This window comes from Telmatherina bonti (assembly GCF_933228915.1).
Source record: "Telmatherina bonti genome assembly, chromosome: 15".
Classification (NCBI taxonomy): Eukaryota; Metazoa; Chordata; class Actinopteri; order Atheriniformes; family Telmatherinidae; genus Telmatherina; species Telmatherina bonti.
Window position 1 is genome coordinate 3,582,868 of NC_136613.1, and position 18,294 is coordinate 3,601,161.

Consider the following 18,294-nt stretch of genomic DNA (forward strand, 5'->3'; position numbering starts at 1 on the left):
AGATGAAGCTGATGAAGAGGACGGTTTGGCTAGACAATCCATCCAGCTGCAAACTTATTGTCTCACCTTAAACTTCCCAACAAATCTCTCCTCGGATGCTCCGTCCTCCTCGTTGGCTTTTCCTCTGAACAGCTCGTAGGTGTTCACCCAGTCATCAAACGGGCCGAACTCCGCCTCCAGCTCCTTGTCGTACAGCTGCACAGAAGACCAGACGTCAGCCCAGCTTTTCTCTACACATCCTGACACTGACCTCAGCTTTTTAGATGCATTTCAACTGTTCTGAAAGGTCTTTTCGACACTTTTAAAACAAAAACAAACATAAAAACCGATTTCTTCGACTGCATCTTGGTTCAGGTCTCAGATTTTACTCCATCTTGTATGTTTCAGAGCTGCCATTTGGCTCATGGGATCGGATGAAACGCTGCTCTGCAGGGAGAACATCGGCCATGGAGGCTGAACGGGGGGGCAGGTGATTTAACAAGGTGAACGTTCCTTTTTGATCCAACAGATCTGGACGGCGTTGGTGTAGTCTACGAGGGTGACAGGTTCACACAACAGGACAACGACACCAACACTGAGTTTAGTTCAGCGTTTTGACATGTTTGGTGGCGGTAATGGTTCTCAGACTGGAGGTCGGGACCTTCACTGGGGTGCTGGGTTACTGTCAGGGTTCGCCAGATGCTGGCCACGTTCAGTCGTTGCATTTGGGATTTTTACCTGGACTGTCAAAATGTTTTGCTTGGCAGTAACACAGCGCTTTACAAAAACACCAGAAGAAGAAGAACAATGTCTTTCTTAATATTTTGATAAACAAACTGGATTAACCAGGTTATAACACTGAGACAAAGAGAAATGGCGTGAAGGATCTGGCATTTGTCGAGAGAAGAAAGAGGCCGATAAAAAAAACCAAGCAGGAAAAGGAAAAACATTTCTAACGTGGAGGTAAGATGTGGGTAAATCCCTTTAGCTGATATAAATCTCTCATCATTCCTGAATATCTTTTACAGTTCGATGAGTAAGAACAATTAAAACCAAGAAGAAATAAAACCAGCTTCTTCAGGTACTTTTTATTTTGCAGTTTCTGTATCTTCTTCTCTGGTTTGTTTCTTTCTCTGGTTGCATGTCAGCTTTACAACTCAACTCTGCCCCCGGTGGTTTTCCAGTGGCAGTGCTGTTTTCTGCATCAGGTTACAAGTAGCTAAGCTCCATGAAAACGGACCGAACTTGGCATGTAACTGTCCGTCACCACGGTAACCGCGGTCCGTCACCAGGTAACGGCTGTCCGTCACCACGGTAACGGTTTATAACATTAGTCTGGTCTGAGTTTGCGTCCACGCTGCATCCTGTCACGTGTTCCTGTCTTCACCAGAGGCAGCGCTGCATGACAAATTACTGAAGAGACACCAACGAAGAAGAAAACTTGTTCATCTGCGTTGTTTTCTTGCAGTGAAAGAGCCTTTTCGTTCCTGGACTTCCTTCTTCCTACATCTGTTTTGTCTTTCCATCAGCAGCTGTATTAGGAAACAATGCCCCCTGGTGAGCAGGTGCTGTAACTGCATGAAGTTGTCTTCACTCCACTAAAGCCAAGTTCAATATGAAACCAAACCAAAGGTGTCACAATCAGCCTTGCTTCCTCCAGCATTGCTGCTTGCCACACCCCTAATCAGTTCACTGCTCTCACCTGCCTCTGCCACCTGTTCACAATCCCCATCAGTTCAGCCTGCGCACATATGCAGCCTCCACCATTCACTCACTGCCAGATTGTCATTGCTCTCATGCCTGACCTTCCAGCACTCCGACCACAATTGCCTGCCTGTTACCGACCTGATCCGTCCCCGACTTCCGCTTCCTGCCTTGCCCTTGGAGCCTGCTCCCCAGTGGTTACTGGGTTTCTGTCCTGGAGGACCCCCAACCGTGAGTTGTGGATCTTCACTCACCTTGTTGTGCTAGGTGTCTACTCTGTCGGCCCAGAGGAAAGTTACTCTGCTCTGCTCTGCTCATTGGGAACCAGAGTTCAACTCCAGCACCGAACCTCACCAAGTGGCTAAAATAAAGACTGTTAACCTGCCCAGATCTCTTGTGCTGCTTTTGGGTCCTTTCTCCGATCATTTCAAAAGGGAGGTGTGTCCACACTCTCCAGGTGTGAACGCACCTGTCACACATCATTGCACAACTCTGTTGTTTAACTCAGACTTTGTATTGTATCTCCGACCAGGAGACAGTGACAGGAGCTTTCCCTCTGACCTTTTGACCCCTCAGCCTGAAAAAAAAGAGCTAATCTGAAACAAAGTGTTCACTACAGGCTCATCAAATGCTTCTACATGATACTCACAAGCTTAAGGACTGTATGTATGTTTACAATGCAATAGTTTGATTAACCTTATAACTTCTTTTAGTAGCTTTAGTTTGTAACTCTTTGGAAAGTCATGTTTGTAAGATTGTGGAGCAGCATTGTAGAGGGAGTCAGAGGGATTCCTCCTCCCTTCTCCTTCCTCCGCTGGAAAGATAAGGAAGCTGCCTTTAAGAGCATAGAGATGTTTTTTGCTGTTTGTAATACAGTTCAATTAACTATTACTAACGCTTACAAACTCTTTGGGAACTTCTATTTGCAATGTAGAGGATTGTAAAGCAGCATTATAGACGGTGTGCTGAAGGAGATACTGGGAGAGAATTCACTCCTCCTTACACCTCTCTTACCTTTAAGATTAGGGAGCTGCATTGAGACTTGAGATGTGCTTTATGTGTCTAATGCTTAAAACCATAACAGGGACTCTTTCTCAGGCTGAAAACAGAGATTCTCTGTATTTTATAAATGTATTTTATAATGTCAAACACCAGCAGGAACTCTCCTCCTGGTTTCTCAGCTTTACCTGGAAGAAGACAGAAGATTTACAAGGACTTTTTGTATGCTGTAATGCTTGTGAAGGACCCCTGTCTGACCTCCAGGAACTTGCCTCAGTGCAAGCCTGTGACACCTGCTGCAGAAGGCTTTTTAGCTCATTAAAACACAGTTCCTTTGTATAAGTGTCCCCCTTCCCCTTCGGGGAAAGTGATTTGTATTACAGTAGATAAGAGCTGTATGTGTGTTCTGTAATGTGGAGTTTACAGTTTAGTATAAAAACATTAGACAAAGACAGAAAGACGGCTTTTGCAGTTCAGCTGCGGCCCCGGCGCATCCTTAGAAGAAGCTGGACAGAATTGGAAACAACCGTGGAGAACTTATCGTTGTGTGGGGTTCTCTACAGATTTTAGCCCTGCAGATAAGGTGGTTCTTTCTGAACGGAGGGAACATTTTTACTGAAAAGGAAGATAGAATAATATTGAGGGAAAAAAATAATCTTTTGAGATTCAGTCCTGCCAAGAAAAGAGAATTTTTCTAAAAAGAAAACAAGTTCTTTCTTCTACAGGAAGATAGCTACTAGAAAGAACCCTTTTGGGAATTTTAGTCCTGAATGAGGAAAAATAGTTTTTTTTTCTGAAAAGAGAAAACCGTTTATCCTTAAATGGAATAATAGACTTTAACAAAGAAATATTCTCATCTGAGACATATCCCACACTGGGTTTGTAACTCTATGGAGACCATTCTGAAAAAAGAAATATAACATTTTAGAGTCTTTCTCTGAATGAGGAAGATATTTCCTTACAGGAATTTTCTTTATTATTCTTTCTTTATATTAATCTCATTGTTATAACCTGAAAAACTTCAATAAAAGGGGTAAGAGTTAAGTTGTAACCTTAACCTCCCAACAAAAAGTTAGCTTCTTCATTCTTCCAGTTTTAGGACTAAAAAAGAGAAAAGAAGAGGTCTCCAAACCCTCAAGGTAAGGCCCTTTACCTGAACACCAGCGAAGGCATAAGGTTTAACTATCGTGCTGTACTTATAACCTTCCGACTCCTGGCAGCGAAAACGGGTAACCAAGCCCGGAGGGTACAGAGAACCGTGAAGTTAAGCCAGTAGTTGAGGCCTGTTATAGGGGATCAGTGCGAGAGGCCGTCTCCAAACCCATCTAGCAGGAAATTAGCTTCAGTTTCTTATGGGGATATTATGAAAGAAGAACTCAGATAAAGAACTAGCTTCAGAAACAGTTCTCGAGAGTTCAAACCTCTCGACTGGAGTCTCACTGGTCGAAGTATAGATCAGAGAGAGGAACTCAAAAAGAGACTGGTAGCGGTGACGGTTCCTTCGTGGGTTCAACGGTATCACCATGGCAACAATGGCCAAGTGTCTTAAGTTGTTTTTTCTCTACTTCTTCAAGCTAGCTGCTAACTGCTAGCAGATAGTGGCTAGCAGCTGAAGCAGATCCTCAGACCATCCCACAGACGTCTGGAAGCAGCCGTGGTCCAGCTTCAGGTCCTGGAGTAAACCAGTTCTGGACCAGGTGAACCCAGAGCCTCTTTCTTTTCTTCTGCAGCGTCCGGCCGACTTCGTCCTCGCTCCATGTGGAATCCATCTTTGTTTTTGTCGCCTTGCAGTTTTCCAATCATCATCATTTATTCGTAATTACGAATCGCAGTCGGTGTGCAGAGACAACGTCCATATTTCACCTGCTGTATATCCACAGCTTTGTGTGCTTTCCTGGTGTGTGTCCCGGGCCGTAGAGGTGTTTACGGTGTGTTCAGACCAAACCACGCTCAAAACGCAATGCGAGAAAGCTCGACATCTCCTTGACACCTCCTTGACATGCCTCCACATTGACTTTACATGTAAACCTGACGCTATTGACCCTTGAAAAGCGTTTGGTCTGAACACACCGTTAGACCTGCTTCAACGAGTCGCTCAAGCCTCAGGAAGTTCAGGAAACTCACAACAGTTTCTGAGCTTCTGAACAAACTAAAAACATTAAATAAAAAACATTTGAACGTCAAACCGTAAAGAATTAGTTGCGTAAATTTAATCCCCGTTTCTGTATCCTGAAAAAGCTTCCACACTGTTGCCTCCTGAATTTGTGTCTGAATGTAAGTTTAGCCTTAAAACGTGGAAACCGAAATGTTCGGACAATTCCAACATTTCTCTGCAAGTCAACCAGAAACCATGGATTCTATGTCTAAGCCGTGTCTGGGGGTGGAAGTACCTTTAATGTGGCTAGCTTGGTTCTGAGAGCAGCGCTCTGCTCCAGTGTTCCCGTCGCCTTCTGCTTCTTCTTCTTGTCTCGGTCCGACGGGCCATCGACTGGTGGAGCAAACAGATCGTCACGGAAACAAGACAGAGAAGAGAAGAGAGACTAAGAGCAGCGAAAACGTCACGCGCTTGATTTGGACAAAGGTTGTCTAATCTCCAGCAGCAGAAACACAGACCAGAACCAGAACCAGCACCGAATCAGAACCAGAACCAGAACCAGAGCAGAACCAGGTTCTGGTTCTGCTCTGGTTCTGCCAGAGCAGAACCTGTTGAGGTCCAGGTTCTGCCAGAACCAGAACCAGAGCAGAACCAGCACCAGAACTAGAACCAGAACCAGAAAGAGCTGTGCCCATCTGTGTGCAGCAGGAAGCCAGAACAAAGGGGCCCAGCCTGGTCCTTACCCAAACCCTGAATCCCGTCGCTGAGCAGGCCGTGGTACGGCGAGGCTGCAACGCACAACAAGGTGTCAATCATCGAGAAGCTCCGCCCACATTCAGCCGCATCACCTCCTTATTCTATTATTATTCATTTCTGTTCTATGGTTTCTACTGCACACCTTCTGTAGCATGGAAATAAGAGTTCTCCAGGATCCTTCAAGGACTTTCCAGGAACGTTTTTCCAGGATCCTTCTGGGTTCTGGTGAGGATCCGTTCTCCATCAGACCCGCTGAGGTCCAGGTTCTGGAGAGGATCCGTCCCTCCATTGGACCTGTTGAGGTCCAGGTTCTGGTGAGGATCCGTCCCTCCATCGGACCTGTTGAGGTCCAGGTTCTGGTGAGGATCCGTCCCTCCATCGGACCTGTTGAGGTCCAGGTTCTGTAGAGGATCCGTCCCTCCATTGGACCTGTTGAGGTCCAGGTTCTGGAGAGGATCCGTCCCTCCATCGGACCTGTTGAGGTCCAGGTTCTGGAGAAGATCCGTCCCTCCATCGGACCCGTTGAGGTCCTGGTTCTGGAGGGGATCCGTTCCTCCATCGGACCCGTTGAGGTCCAGGTTCTGGAGAGGATCCGTCCCTCCATCGGACCCGTTGAGGTCCAGGTTCTGGAGAGGATCCGTCCCTCCATCGGACCCGTTGAGGTCCAGGTTCTGGAGAGGATCCGTCCCTCCATCGGACCCGTTGAGGTCCAGGTTCTGGAGAGGATCCGTCCCTCCATCGGACCCGTTGAGGTCCAGGTTCTGGAGAGGATCCGTCCCTCCATCGGACCCGTTGAGGTCCAGGTTCTGGAGAGGATCCGTCCCTCCATCGGACCCGTTGAGGTCCAGGTTCTGGAGAGGATCCGTCCCTCCATCGGACCCGTTGAGGTCCAGGTTCTGGAGAGGATCTGTCCCTCCATCGGACCCGTTGAGGTCCAGGTTCTGGAGAAGATCCATTCATCCATCGGACCCGTTGAGGTTCTGGTTCCGGTGAAGATCCGTTCCTCCATCAGACCCGTTCCCAACTGATCTTCAGTCCAGTTCTTGGGTCATGTGACCTCATCTCAACGCTTCCATGGATACCATTTCGACCAACAGGAAATGGATCAGCTGAAGGTCCAGATGCCTCTCAGGTTCTGGTTCTGGTCCCAACTTTTCTTCTCGGATCTGCAGAAACCAATGACCTCCAGCGGGGCAGGCAGTGCAGCCAGATCCGTCCACAGCGTGAACGTCGTGCACGTCAGAGTTTAGGTTAACCGCCACCGCATGTCGTAGCATCTCACCTTTCTGGAAGACCTGCGGAAACCCGTCCTTCTGCTGGGCCTGGAAGACAGAGACACTTTCAGGTGTCAACACCTGCCCAGTCCTGCTGGACGAAGATCAACACGCGGAGCTACCTGTTTCTCTACAGACGCGTAGTATTTGGACCACCAGTCGATGACGCTCTCGGCCGATTCGTCGGCGATGGTTCGTCTCCGCCTCTTGGTGGAGCGACGGACGCTCTTTTTGCTGCTGTCCTGCATGGAAAATAAAAACATGAAGATGGTGTAGAACACGTGATAGAACATGCTGCGCCGCATGGAGCTCGCCTTCTTCGGGAGCTCCTTCTGAGGTGTGGGCGGAGCTGGAGGCGGAGCTTCATCCTCTACAGTGACGAGGAAATCCTGGTTCGTTAGCGTCATGATTGAACTGGTTTCTCCGAGGTCCGGCGGGCCTGATGGAGACAGATGACCGGGTCACATTTAGTCACAGAAATTAACTGAAAAATGGTCACCATGGTTACGGTTAAGCTGTTTTTCATGTGTGGCGTCGTCTGAAACTAGTCGACGATATAAAGTTAAAACAAGGAGCCAAGAACGTTTGCCTTCCAGATTCTCATGGTTTGAACAGCTCTCGTAGTGCGCTAGCGTTGGCGATTAACCCTTAATGCCGAACGCATCCTATTGGATGGATGCCGTCTGGGACATTTAGCATCATTTTACAGTAAAAACCGTGTTTAACGCGCTGAGGCTCATCTTCTGCCCCCTGGTGGACACCTTGGGACTTTCACACGGTAAAGATGAAATAAAAATCCCCACGCCACCCGCAGACCTCCTGAAGGAAACATTTCTTTCTACAAATTCAGGTTGTTTTCGTGTCTTAGTTTGTGTATTTTATGTTCCTTTGTTTTAGTTCTGTCCAGCCATCTGCACGTTTATTCCTCGTCGTACTTTTCAGGCTATTTCTTCTGCTTTTAGTCATTTCGTCTGGTGTTTTTCAACCTTTTGGAGCCAAGGTGGGTTTTTTCGTTGAAAAGAAACCAGTCAGGTGAAGGTTTTTCACACCACACCAGTGTGCCGCAGCACAGTGATACAAAAACACTAATCTAGTCCATATTTTTGGCTCTTTCTTGTCGTCTTTTTATTTGCATTTTGCCTTTGTTTCTGCAGAATAATGTGAAGCATATTGGCTGGAGTAGTTTAGAGTCTGTCGCAGTTTTGTGTGTTTTTGCAGCGGCTTTGTGGTCGTTTGTGGAAAATATTCTCTTCTTTGTGTTTGTTTTGTGTTTTTTTTTTTATTGTGCTGTTTGTTTCTACGTAAACATTTTAATTTGTGGTTTTTAAGTTGATGGTTTTAAACTTTCTTTATATTTTCAGCTGATTTAGTTCATGGTAAAATCAGACACAAACAGACACAAACACTCCTTACCCCCTGCGCCGTGTGGTTCTGGAGGTCCGGTAGAGTAGCCGGCCGGCGGCGGTTTGTGTATCTGAACGGCAACAGGTGGCGCTGCAGGTGGAGTGTATTTGAAGGCCTCCAGGTTGTTGATCACGTGGCTTCCAACCAAAGTGCTGCGACCGAAAGCTCTCCAGTCAACAACAGTGATACTGAGAGGAGGGTGGAGGTGTTCTTTCTCTGGAAGCTCCTGCAGAACAGCAGAGGGAATCTTTCTTTACGGTTTATGCCTGGTGTCACGCGCCAGCTATATCAACACAGTGTCCATTTGTGCACTATGGCTGATTCAGCACTGAAACCAGAAAGAATTCTGTTATCTGTCTCTTCTTTGAGATCTCCCCAACCAGTCAGTCAGTCTGTGTTTAATGTCACTGTTTTTCTTTGTCCTTTCCTGCTCTTCATGTTAACCGTGTTGCTATCCAGTTGCTAGCATGTTCTGCTTTGCGTAAAGTAAAGCTGTGATGTGACGGAAAAGCTCTGAAGTTCTGTTTCTCAGGTTCTGGATGCTGCAGGCCAACAAGAGCTCCTTTGATACATCTTCATGGTGGGAGAGTTTTGTTTTAGTGAATAAGGAAATGTTTGTCCCATCTTGATTTCTCCAAGTTGTACCGGATATCTGAGACTGAGCTGAAAAGGAGACACAGGTACTCCATGTGGAACCATTCATTCATTCATCTGTGTCTGAATGAGTTTCCTTGTTTGATGTTTCTTTTGTTTCACGGTCGGTTCTCTGGTCTTCATGTCGCCTTTTGGATGCTTTTCTGATCTCTGCAGACGAAGCGACGGTGTGGAAGGAAAGCAGACTTCCTCCTGTCTGTAAGTCAGCAGCTGACCTGCTTCAGGAGATCTGGGAGTGGAATTTATTCACACAACAGCAGCTGAATCTGTTACAGGAGACAAACCCTAAACCAGGGGTCACCAACTCCGGTCCTGAAGGGCTACCATCCTGCAGGTTTTATTGTTTTCCAGGTACAACACACCCAAACCAATGGCTCATTAACAGGCAGGTGCAGAAGATGACAAAAAGTTCTCGGAGAACCTTTTCACTTGGGTCAAATGTGTTGTGCAAGGGAAACACTAAAACCTGCAGGATGGTAGCCCTCAAGGACTGGAGTTGGTGACCCCTACCCTAAACCATGAAACAGAAGTGACTGACATAACATGGAAATATGTTCAATGAAAATGTGGACTTCAGCTGTTGCTTGAACAATTAAATCAACCACATTTGAAGTAGAAACCTGCGTGGAACTCCCTTCATCTGGCTTCCAGAGGGGTTGTCGACGGGTCCCAACAAGTCCCCACGCCGACAGGTCACAACAGGTCACAAAGGTTCCTGACGGGTTCCCACGGATCACGACGAGTCCCGACTGATCCCGACACGACTCCAACGGGTTCCGATGAGTCCCCATGGGTCCTGACGCCGACAAGTCCCCACGGGTCCCGGCGGGTCCCGGCGAGTCCGATGGTTTAAATGTAAATTCTGAGGATGATCTTCTCGTCACAATGCTTGATGGATTTTTCCAGGACACAGTGCTGAGTGAAGCTTTGATTGACAGCCCACACACAGGGTCAGATGACCTGCGCTACAACTAGCCGGGGGTTGAGTGAATACCGGTAACCATGGATACGTGAGAAAATGCTTTTAAAAAACTCAGTTGGTGCAAAACAGGTGAGGTGAATATGAAGTTATGTCATGTGAACGCAGCATGAGGATCGGCTAAAGAGGAAGCGTCCACGTGATCTGCAGGAAGTTCTGCCAGCAGATCTCACAACAGATGTTTCTTCTTCTGGTACTTTTCTAAAAGATCACAAGTATATTCTTACCAGCTCTATGGCGTCAACCAGGGTGGTGAAGTTGGGGTTGGACTTGTACTTCTGGATGACGGAGGAACGCAAAGTTTTACCTGCACACTCAATGAAAACCTGGAAAAAAAGAGATTTACGTCGTCCAGATGCTTTTTCTCAGTTCCGACAAACCCGAATGTTTCCCTTCCCAGTTAGAAACATGATCAGACATGCAGACAGTTATGTTCATGTCCTGAAATGTGGTTTTGTCCCACCTGAGGCCGATCAACTGACAGCAGCTGGACCTTCTTCAGCTCCCTCAGACCCCAGAACAACACCTGGAGGAACACAGGTTTCATGTTTCAAATGAGAGACTATGACCCATTTGATAGGCCATTACTCTGAGCGGCCAAACCTCCAGCCTGTAGGTGCTGAGAACCGGTCTGATGTTGGCAGGAACTTTCAGACCTCCTTCCTGTTCCTCCAAGTCCGGCAGACTCCGCTCGTCAGACTCCGGGATCTGCACATTCATCAGAATGAGACTCCGTCCTGCACCGTTGTGACCGGAGGTACATGGTTACGGACCGACCTGCAGCAGTTCGAACGCAGCCAGCAGGTCTCCTCCTGATTGGCTGCCGCAGTGCAGAGGGCTGTACTGCAGGGTGGGGGGAGTGTAGGCTTCAGAGGACAGCCGGACCTCAGGGACCGCCACGGTGGCTCCCAGGTACTCGGCCTTTCCCTGCACACAGGGGGAGGTTAGAGGCAGTCTAAAACCCCCATCACCTGTCTGCAGCAGGACTTACCAGAGCGTCATCGTCGTACACCTCTATGACAACTCGTGGCGGCTCTTCCTGGATGTACTGCAGGTCTCCGCTAAGCAGCAGGCGGCTCATCAGTAAACACTGGTTCCACGTCGGGCTGAGAGTCTGACTGATGATCTGCCAACAGAACGCAGCAGATCAGACCCAGACGGAGGGGCAGTGAAACACCTACGAGCTGCGTCCCTCTTACGTTGGTGGTTTGGCTGTGTGACAGGACCGTGACTCGGGCAAACGGATCCGACAGGCCCGTGGTATCAGCAGCGATCAGACCGCGAGCCTGATACATGTGACACCTCAGCTGGAACTGATGCTGGTCTGAGGACACAAACAGTGGTAGTTTTAGGGGCTTCCCCAGGACAAGGCAATGAACACTGAAAGTCCTGATCCAGTCCATGCATGACTGTACTGTAATATTTTGTTAGTTCTCCTGCTTTATGAAAGTCAGGCCACCAGAGTAATGTTTTATATGGTTAATAAGTCACTTAACTCTGATGTATGAATCATTCAAGCATAAAGAAGGAGCTAACATTATAGCTAGTATTAGCTTCTTTTAAAAGAATGACAGTAACTAACATTGTGTTAAGACTAACATAGTTTATAGTGCTTTAACGTTGCAGCTAATTGTAGCATAGCATGTAATGTTTCAGCTAAAATAATGGTGGTTAAGATAATCCAGCAGATGATACTGCTAATGTCGTAGCTAACAGTTCCACGTTTACACTAAGAAAGCAAACATTATCTTATTTAAAGTGATGTTCTTTTCATGTAACTACTTTAATGGACTTCTCTGGACAAACAATGCAGCTAACATCTTATTTATGCTAATGTTAGGAAATCAAATATAATATATGCTGCTATAGTAATTTTACTCTGATTCACATAGTTTAAGCTAGTTTTTTGGGTTACTTAGGCCATCATTGCAAGTGCAGTTATGTTTTTATTCTCAGTTATGCTGTAGATTAACTATGTTGGGGCTAACATTGTAGTTTATACTGTTTTGATAAGGCTAACATATTTTGGATAACATGGCTACTACAAAGATCTGGGTAATGCTAACAGAGCCGCTAATATCATTTTGTTTTGGCTCAGACTATGTAAAAGTTTATAAAAGATTCACTATTTTTTGTAAAGCCACTTAATTCCGATGAATCGTTCAAGCATTAACAACATGCTCCTAGCCAAAGGCATGTACTCGAGTTCTGTTGATTCATAACATAAAACTTAGCAAAACGTGGTTTAAACAGGATCTTTAAGCTCTCATTTCTTTCTGTTTCTTTAGTTTCATGAGTAAAAAGCAGCAAAGCTCAGACAGTCTGAAAGACAGAAAACTGGATTTTAGCAGCAACATGGTGATTCCCTGCTAGCCGTTAGCCGGAAAGTCATCACATCTCCGCATGGAGGCAGAAACTGGAGACGTGGAGGATAAAAGATGAAGAGTCAGGACCAAAAAAAACAGAAAAAAGGATCTTAAATCCAGAAAAGACCTGAACCAGAACCTGGGCCACATCTGGTCCTTCCGCTGATCCGTCTGCTGTTGGTCGAAGCCTCATCAGAAACGGTCTCCATGGAAACGTGGCTTCAAAAAGTCAGAAAGGGATGTGGTCACATGACCCAAGAACTGGAACTGAAGATCAGTGGAAACGAGTCTGATGGAGGGACGGATCCTCTCCAGAACCAGGACCTCAACGGGTCTGATGGAGGGACGGATCCTCTCCAGAACCAGGACCTCAACGGGTCTGATGGAGGGACGGATCCTCTCCAGAACCAGGACCTCAACGGGTCTGAAAGAACTGGACCAGCTCTGGTTCTGACTCAGGTACTGGTTTTGTTGCAGCTGTTTTCCTGTGAACGAGGCTGGATCAGGACTTCAGTACATATGTCTATGCAGGTGTTTCTTCCTCACCTGTGCACAGCAGGTGCGTGGGGTTGGCGTCAGCGCCCCCTGTGGCTGGACTGAATCCTGCAGGCAGGTCGTCCAGCATGTGGCAAGAATCTGAAGAAGCGCCGAACCACAGGAACACATCCAGCTTGGCCTGAACGGAGAAGCCTGCGACACGCTTCCCAGGAGGCTGAACCGGAACACATACATGATAAGAAGACAGGTCTGTGCTGTTCCATGTATCTGCTGGAGAAAATTTGTTACCGGCTTTCTGCAGTTCAGTGGTTAAAAGTCACCTTGTTAACTGAGAATACACACTGCTGTTTAAAGAAGACAATGTGTTGTGGTGTCTAATAATTTCAATATATATATATTTAATGTTATGTATCATTTATATAATTATATGAATGTTTGCTTTCATTTTGGAACATGCCACTATTGCTCTGTATGTTGATGACTCAGTTATTTATGTGTCTGAAACCAGCATAATTCATTTAAATACAATTTTGAATGAGATGAAATTATTGGATTAATAGAAATAAGTTGGTGATTAATGCTTAGAAGACTAAATATGTCATACTAGGATCAGAATATCTTTTAAAAGATTCTCTTGTTTTGAACCTGTCTGCAGAAGGTAGTCCTTCAGATCAGCTACGTGAAGCCGCTTGGTGTGACGGTGGACAGAAAGCTAACTGAGACACATAAGGCCAGGTAGGGGTACGGCTTTACTGCAGAAAATGTCTACCAAACACAGGAAAATATTCGTGGACTCAGTAGTTTTGTTACACCTGGATTATTGTTCTATAATTTATTTAAATATAACAGAGACGTATTGAAATAATCTGGACTTGTATTACAGAACGACCTGGTCGTATTATTGTATGAAAGTTGCTTTTAGCTTTTATGCAGTTTTTCTTTGTATATTTAATCATTTACTTTTACAACTGCATGAGTATTTTTGTTTTCATTGTCTCATTGATTTAGCTTATTGTTTTCCTCATGTTGGATGTTTTATGTTTTACGAGTCGTGTTCCAGCCTTCCCGCCGTATAAACCTGCAGGTGTGTTTTACCTTCAGGAACAGTGTGATCATCTTCCCACACAGGGTTCCTCGGGCCTCCTGGCTGCTGGAGAAAAGCAGGTCTCTGGTTCTAACGCGGGCATACGCAACACGTTTGTTGTTGCTTAGCAACCACACGAACATATCTGGAACCGTGTGCTGGGGCTGCAGCATGCGGCGACACAAAGTTGCACATTAGAACTTCATGTTGGGAAACAGAGACAGGTGTGGTTTGTCGTACCTCCTCCACAAGGAAACGCAGCTTTTGGGTGAGTTTTGTTGCATCCTGCAGCATTTCTTTCACTCCGCCTGCTTTTCTCTTCCTCTCTCCCACAGACTGAGCGTCTCCCACCATGCTCTCCTGCAACACAAACACCTCAGCATGGCGCGGGTTGTTCTGGACCACCCGCCACACCTGTCCGATTCTGGAAATCGCCAAGGGGGTAGCGGTGATGGAAAGGGAGGTGTCGGTTACTGGTTCCCGTCCTCCAGTCGAATGTCGGCGGGCGTGGAGGTTCGGGTTGGGTGGGAAGATTTGTCTCCCCATGTCGGTCTAGTTTCTCCTCTGGTTCTGTAACGGTACGGGTCGGATCGGGGTTCTGTGACGGTACGGGTCGGATCGGGGTTCTCGGGGTTCTGTGACGGTACGGGTCGGATCGGGGTTCTGTGACGGTACGGGTCGGATCGGGGTTCTGTAACGGTACGGGGTCAGATCGGGGTTCTCGGGGTTCTGTAACGGTACGGGTCGGATCGGGGTTCTGTGACGGTACGGGTCGGATCGGGGTTCTGTGACGGTACGGGGTCAGATCGGGGTTCTGTGACGGTACGGGTCGGATCGGGGTTCTGTGACGGTACGGGGTCAGATCGGGGTTCTGTGACGGTACGGGTCGGATCGGGGTTCTGTGACGGTACGGGTCAGATCGGGGTTCTGTGACGGTACGGGTCGGATCGGGGTTCTGTGACGGTACGGGTCGGATCGGGGTTCTGTGACGGTACGGGTCAGATCGGGGTTCTGTGACGGTACGGGGTCAGATCGGGGTTCTCGGGGTTCTGTGACGGTACGGGTCGGATCGGGGTTCTGTGACGGTACGGGTCGGATCGGGGTTCTGTGACGGTACGGGTCGGATCGGGGTTCTGTAACGGTACGGGGTCAGATCGGGGTTCTGTGACGGTACGGGTCGGATCGGGGTTCTGTGACGGTACGGGTCGGATCGGGGTTCTGTGACGGTACGGGTCGGATCGGGGTTCTGTGACGGTACGGGTCGGATCGGGGTTCTGTGACGGTACGGGGTCAGATCGGGGTTCTGTGACGGTACGGGGTCGGATCGGGGTTCTGTGACGGTACGGGTCGGATCGGGGTTCTGTGACGGTACGGGGTCGGATCGGGGTTCTGTGACGGTACGGGGTCGGATCGGGGTTCTGTGACGGTACGGGTCGGATCGGGGTTCTGTGACGGTACGGGTCGGATCGGGGTTCTGTAACGGTACGGGGTCAGATCGGGGTTCTGTGACGGTACGGGTCAGATCGGGGTTCTGTGACGGTACGGGTCAGATCGGGGTTCTGTGACGGTACGGATCAGATCGGGGTTCTCGGGGTTCTGTGACGGTACGGGTCGGATCGGGGTTCTGTGACGGTACGGGTCGGATCGGGGTTCTGTGACGGTACGGGTCGGATCGGGGTTCTGTGACGGTACGGGTCGGATCGGGGTTCTGTAACGGTACGGGTCGGATCGGGGTTCTGTAACGGTACGGGGTCAGATCGGGGTTCTGTGACGGTACGGGTCGGATCGGGGTTCTGTGACGGTACGGGTCGGATCGGGGTTCTGTGACGGTACGGGTCGGATCGGGGTTCTGTGACGGTACGGGGTCGGATCGGGGTTCTGTGACGGTACGGGTCGGATCGGGGTTCTGTGACGGTACGGGTCAGATCGGGGTTCTGTGACGGTACGGGTCGGATGGGGGTTCTGTGACGGTACGGGTCGGATCGGGGTTCTGTGACGGTACGGGGTCAGATCGGGGTTCTGTAACGGTACGGGTCGGATCGGGGTTCTGTAACGGTACGGGGTCAGATCGGGGTTCTGTGACGGTACGGGTCGGATCGGGGTTCTGTGACGGTACGGGTCGGATCGGGGTTCTGTGACGGTACGGGTCGGATCGGGGTTCTGTGACGGTACGGGGTCGGATCGGGGTTCTGTGACGGTACGGGTCGGATCGGGGTTCTGTGACGGTACGGGTCGGATCAGGGTTCTGTGACGGTACGGGGTCGGATCAGGGTTCTGTGACGGTACGGGGTCGGATCAGGGTTCTGTGACGGTACGGGGTCGGATCAGGGTTCTGTGACGGAACGGGTCGGATCGGGTTCTGTAACGGTACGGGGTCGGATCGGGATTCTGTAACGGTACGGGGTCAGATCGGGGTTCTGTGACGGTACGGGTCAGATCGGGGTTCTGTAACGGTACGGGTCGGATCGGGGTTCTGTAACGGTACGGGGTCAGATCGGGGTTCTGTGACGGTACGGGTCGGATCGGGGTTCTGTGACGGTACGGGTCAGATCGGGATTCTGTGACGGTACGGGTCGGATCGGGGTTCTGTGACGGTACGGGTCGGATCGGGTTTCTGTGACGGTACGGGGTCGGATCGGGGTTCTGTGACGGTACGGGGTCGGATCGGGGTTCTGTGACGGTACGGGGTCGGATCGGGGTTCTGTGACGGTACGGGTCGGATCGGGGTTCTGTGACGGTACGGGGTCGGATCGGGGTTCTGTAACGGTACGGGTCGGATCGGGGTTCTGTGACGGTACGGGTCGGATCGGGGTTCTGTAACGGTACGGGGTCGGATCGGGGTTCTGTGACGGTACGGGTCGGATCGGGGTTCTGTAACGGTACGGGGTCGGATCGGGGTTCTGTGACGGTACGGGTCGGATCGGGGTTCTGTGATGGTACGGGGTCAGATCGGGGTTCTGTGACGGTACGGGTCGGATCGGGGTTCTGTGACGGTACGGGTCGGATCGGGGTTCTGTGACGGTACGGGTCGGATCGGGGTTCTGTGACGGTACGGGTCGGATCGGGGTTCTGTGATGGTACGGGGTCAGATCGGGGTTCTGTGACGGTACGGGTCGGATCGGGGTTCTGTGACGGTACGGGTCGGATCGGGGTTCTGTGACGGTACGGGTCGGATCGGGGTTCTGTGACGGTACGGGTCGGATCGGGGTTCTGTGACGGTACGGGGTCAGATCGGGGTTCTGTGACGGTACGGGTCGGATCGGGGTTCTGTAACGGTACGGGGTCGGATCGGGGTTCTGTAACGGTACGGGGTCGGATCGGGGTTCTGTGACGGTACGGGGTCGGATCGGGGTTCTGTGACGGTACGGGTCGGATCGGGGTTCTGTGACGGTACGGGTCGGATCAGGGTTCTGTGACGGTACGGGGTCGGATCAGGGTTCTGTGACGGTACGGGGTCGGATCAGGGTTCTGTGACGGTACGGGTCAGATCGGGTTCTGTAACGGTACGGGGTCGGATCGGGGTTCTGTGACGGTACGGGGTCGGATCGGGGTTCTGTGACGGTACGGGTCGGATCGGGGTTCTGTGACGGTACGGGTCGGATCGGGGTTCTGTGACGGTACGGGTAGGATCGGGGTTCTGTGACGGTACGGGTCGGATCGGAGTTCTGTGACGGTACGGGTCGGATCGGAGTTCTGTGACGGTACGGGGTCGGATCGGGGTTCTGTAACGGTACGGGGTCGGATCGGGGTTCTGTGACGGTACGGGTCGGATCGGGGTTCTGTAACGGTACGGGGTCAGATCGGGGTTCTGTGACGGTACGGGTCGGATCGGGGTTCTGTGACGGTACGGGTCGGATCGGGGTTCTGTAACGGTACGGGGTCGGATCGGGGTTCTGTGACGGTACGGGTCGGATCGGGGTTCTGTGACGGTACGGGTCGGATCGGGGTTCTGTAACGGTACGGGGTCAGATCGGGGTTCTGTGACGGTACGGGTCGGATCGGGGTTCTGTGACGGTACGGGTCGGATCGGGGTTCTGTAACGGTACGGGGTCAGATCGGGGTTCTGTGACGGTACGGGGTCAGATCGGGATTCTGTGACGGTACGGGTCGGATCGGGGTTCTGTGACGGTACGGGTCGGATCGGGTTTCTGTGACGGTACGGGGTCGGATCGGGGTTCTGTGACGGTACGGGGTCGGATCGGGGTTCTGTGACGGTACGGGTCGGATCGGGGTTCTGTGACGGTACGGGGTCGGATCGGGGTTCTGTAACGGTACGGGTCGGATCGGGGTTCTGTGACGGTACGGGGTCAGATCGGGGTTCTGTGACGGTACGGGTCGGATCTGGGTTCTGTAACGGTACGGGGTCGGATCGGGGTTCTGTGACGGTACGGGGTCAGATCGGGGTTCTGTGACGGTACGGGGTCAGATCGGGGTTCTGTGACGGTACGGGGTCGGATCGGGGTTCTGTGACGGTACGGGGTCAGATCGGGGTTCTGTGACGG

The 18,294-nt window shown here is 50.0% G+C and overlaps 1 protein-coding gene across 1 annotated transcript in view; it reads right to left on the reverse strand.

Moving 5' to 3' along the window:
* Positions 1-18,294, reverse strand: part of fer1l6 (fer-1 like family member 6) — a gene marked incomplete at its 3' end in the record, with an annotated part of 88,414 nt that overhangs the window by 31,013 nt on the left and 39,107 nt on the right. The window contains exons 19-33 of the mRNA XM_079254286.1: positions 14,033-14,152; positions 13,804-13,956; positions 12,757-12,922; positions 11,044-11,168; positions 10,836-10,970; positions 10,622-10,771; positions 10,448-10,552; positions 10,308-10,370; positions 10,072-10,170; positions 8,221-8,437; positions 6,930-7,246; positions 6,816-6,855; positions 5,521-5,565; positions 5,073-5,170; positions 67-195 (exon numbers count right to left, since the gene is read on the reverse strand). Coding sequence (XP_079110412.1) covers positions 67-195; positions 5,073-5,170; positions 5,521-5,565; positions 6,816-6,855; positions 6,930-7,246; positions 8,221-8,437; positions 10,072-10,170; positions 10,308-10,370; positions 10,448-10,552; positions 10,622-10,771; positions 10,836-10,970; positions 11,044-11,168; positions 12,757-12,922; positions 13,804-13,956; positions 14,033-14,152 — 1,962 coding nt within the window. The remainder of the gene's footprint in view (positions 1-66; positions 196-5,072; positions 5,171-5,520; positions 5,566-6,815; positions 6,856-6,929; positions 7,247-8,220; positions 8,438-10,071; positions 10,171-10,307; positions 10,371-10,447; positions 10,553-10,621; positions 10,772-10,835; positions 10,971-11,043; positions 11,169-12,756; positions 12,923-13,803; positions 13,957-14,032; positions 14,153-18,294) is intronic.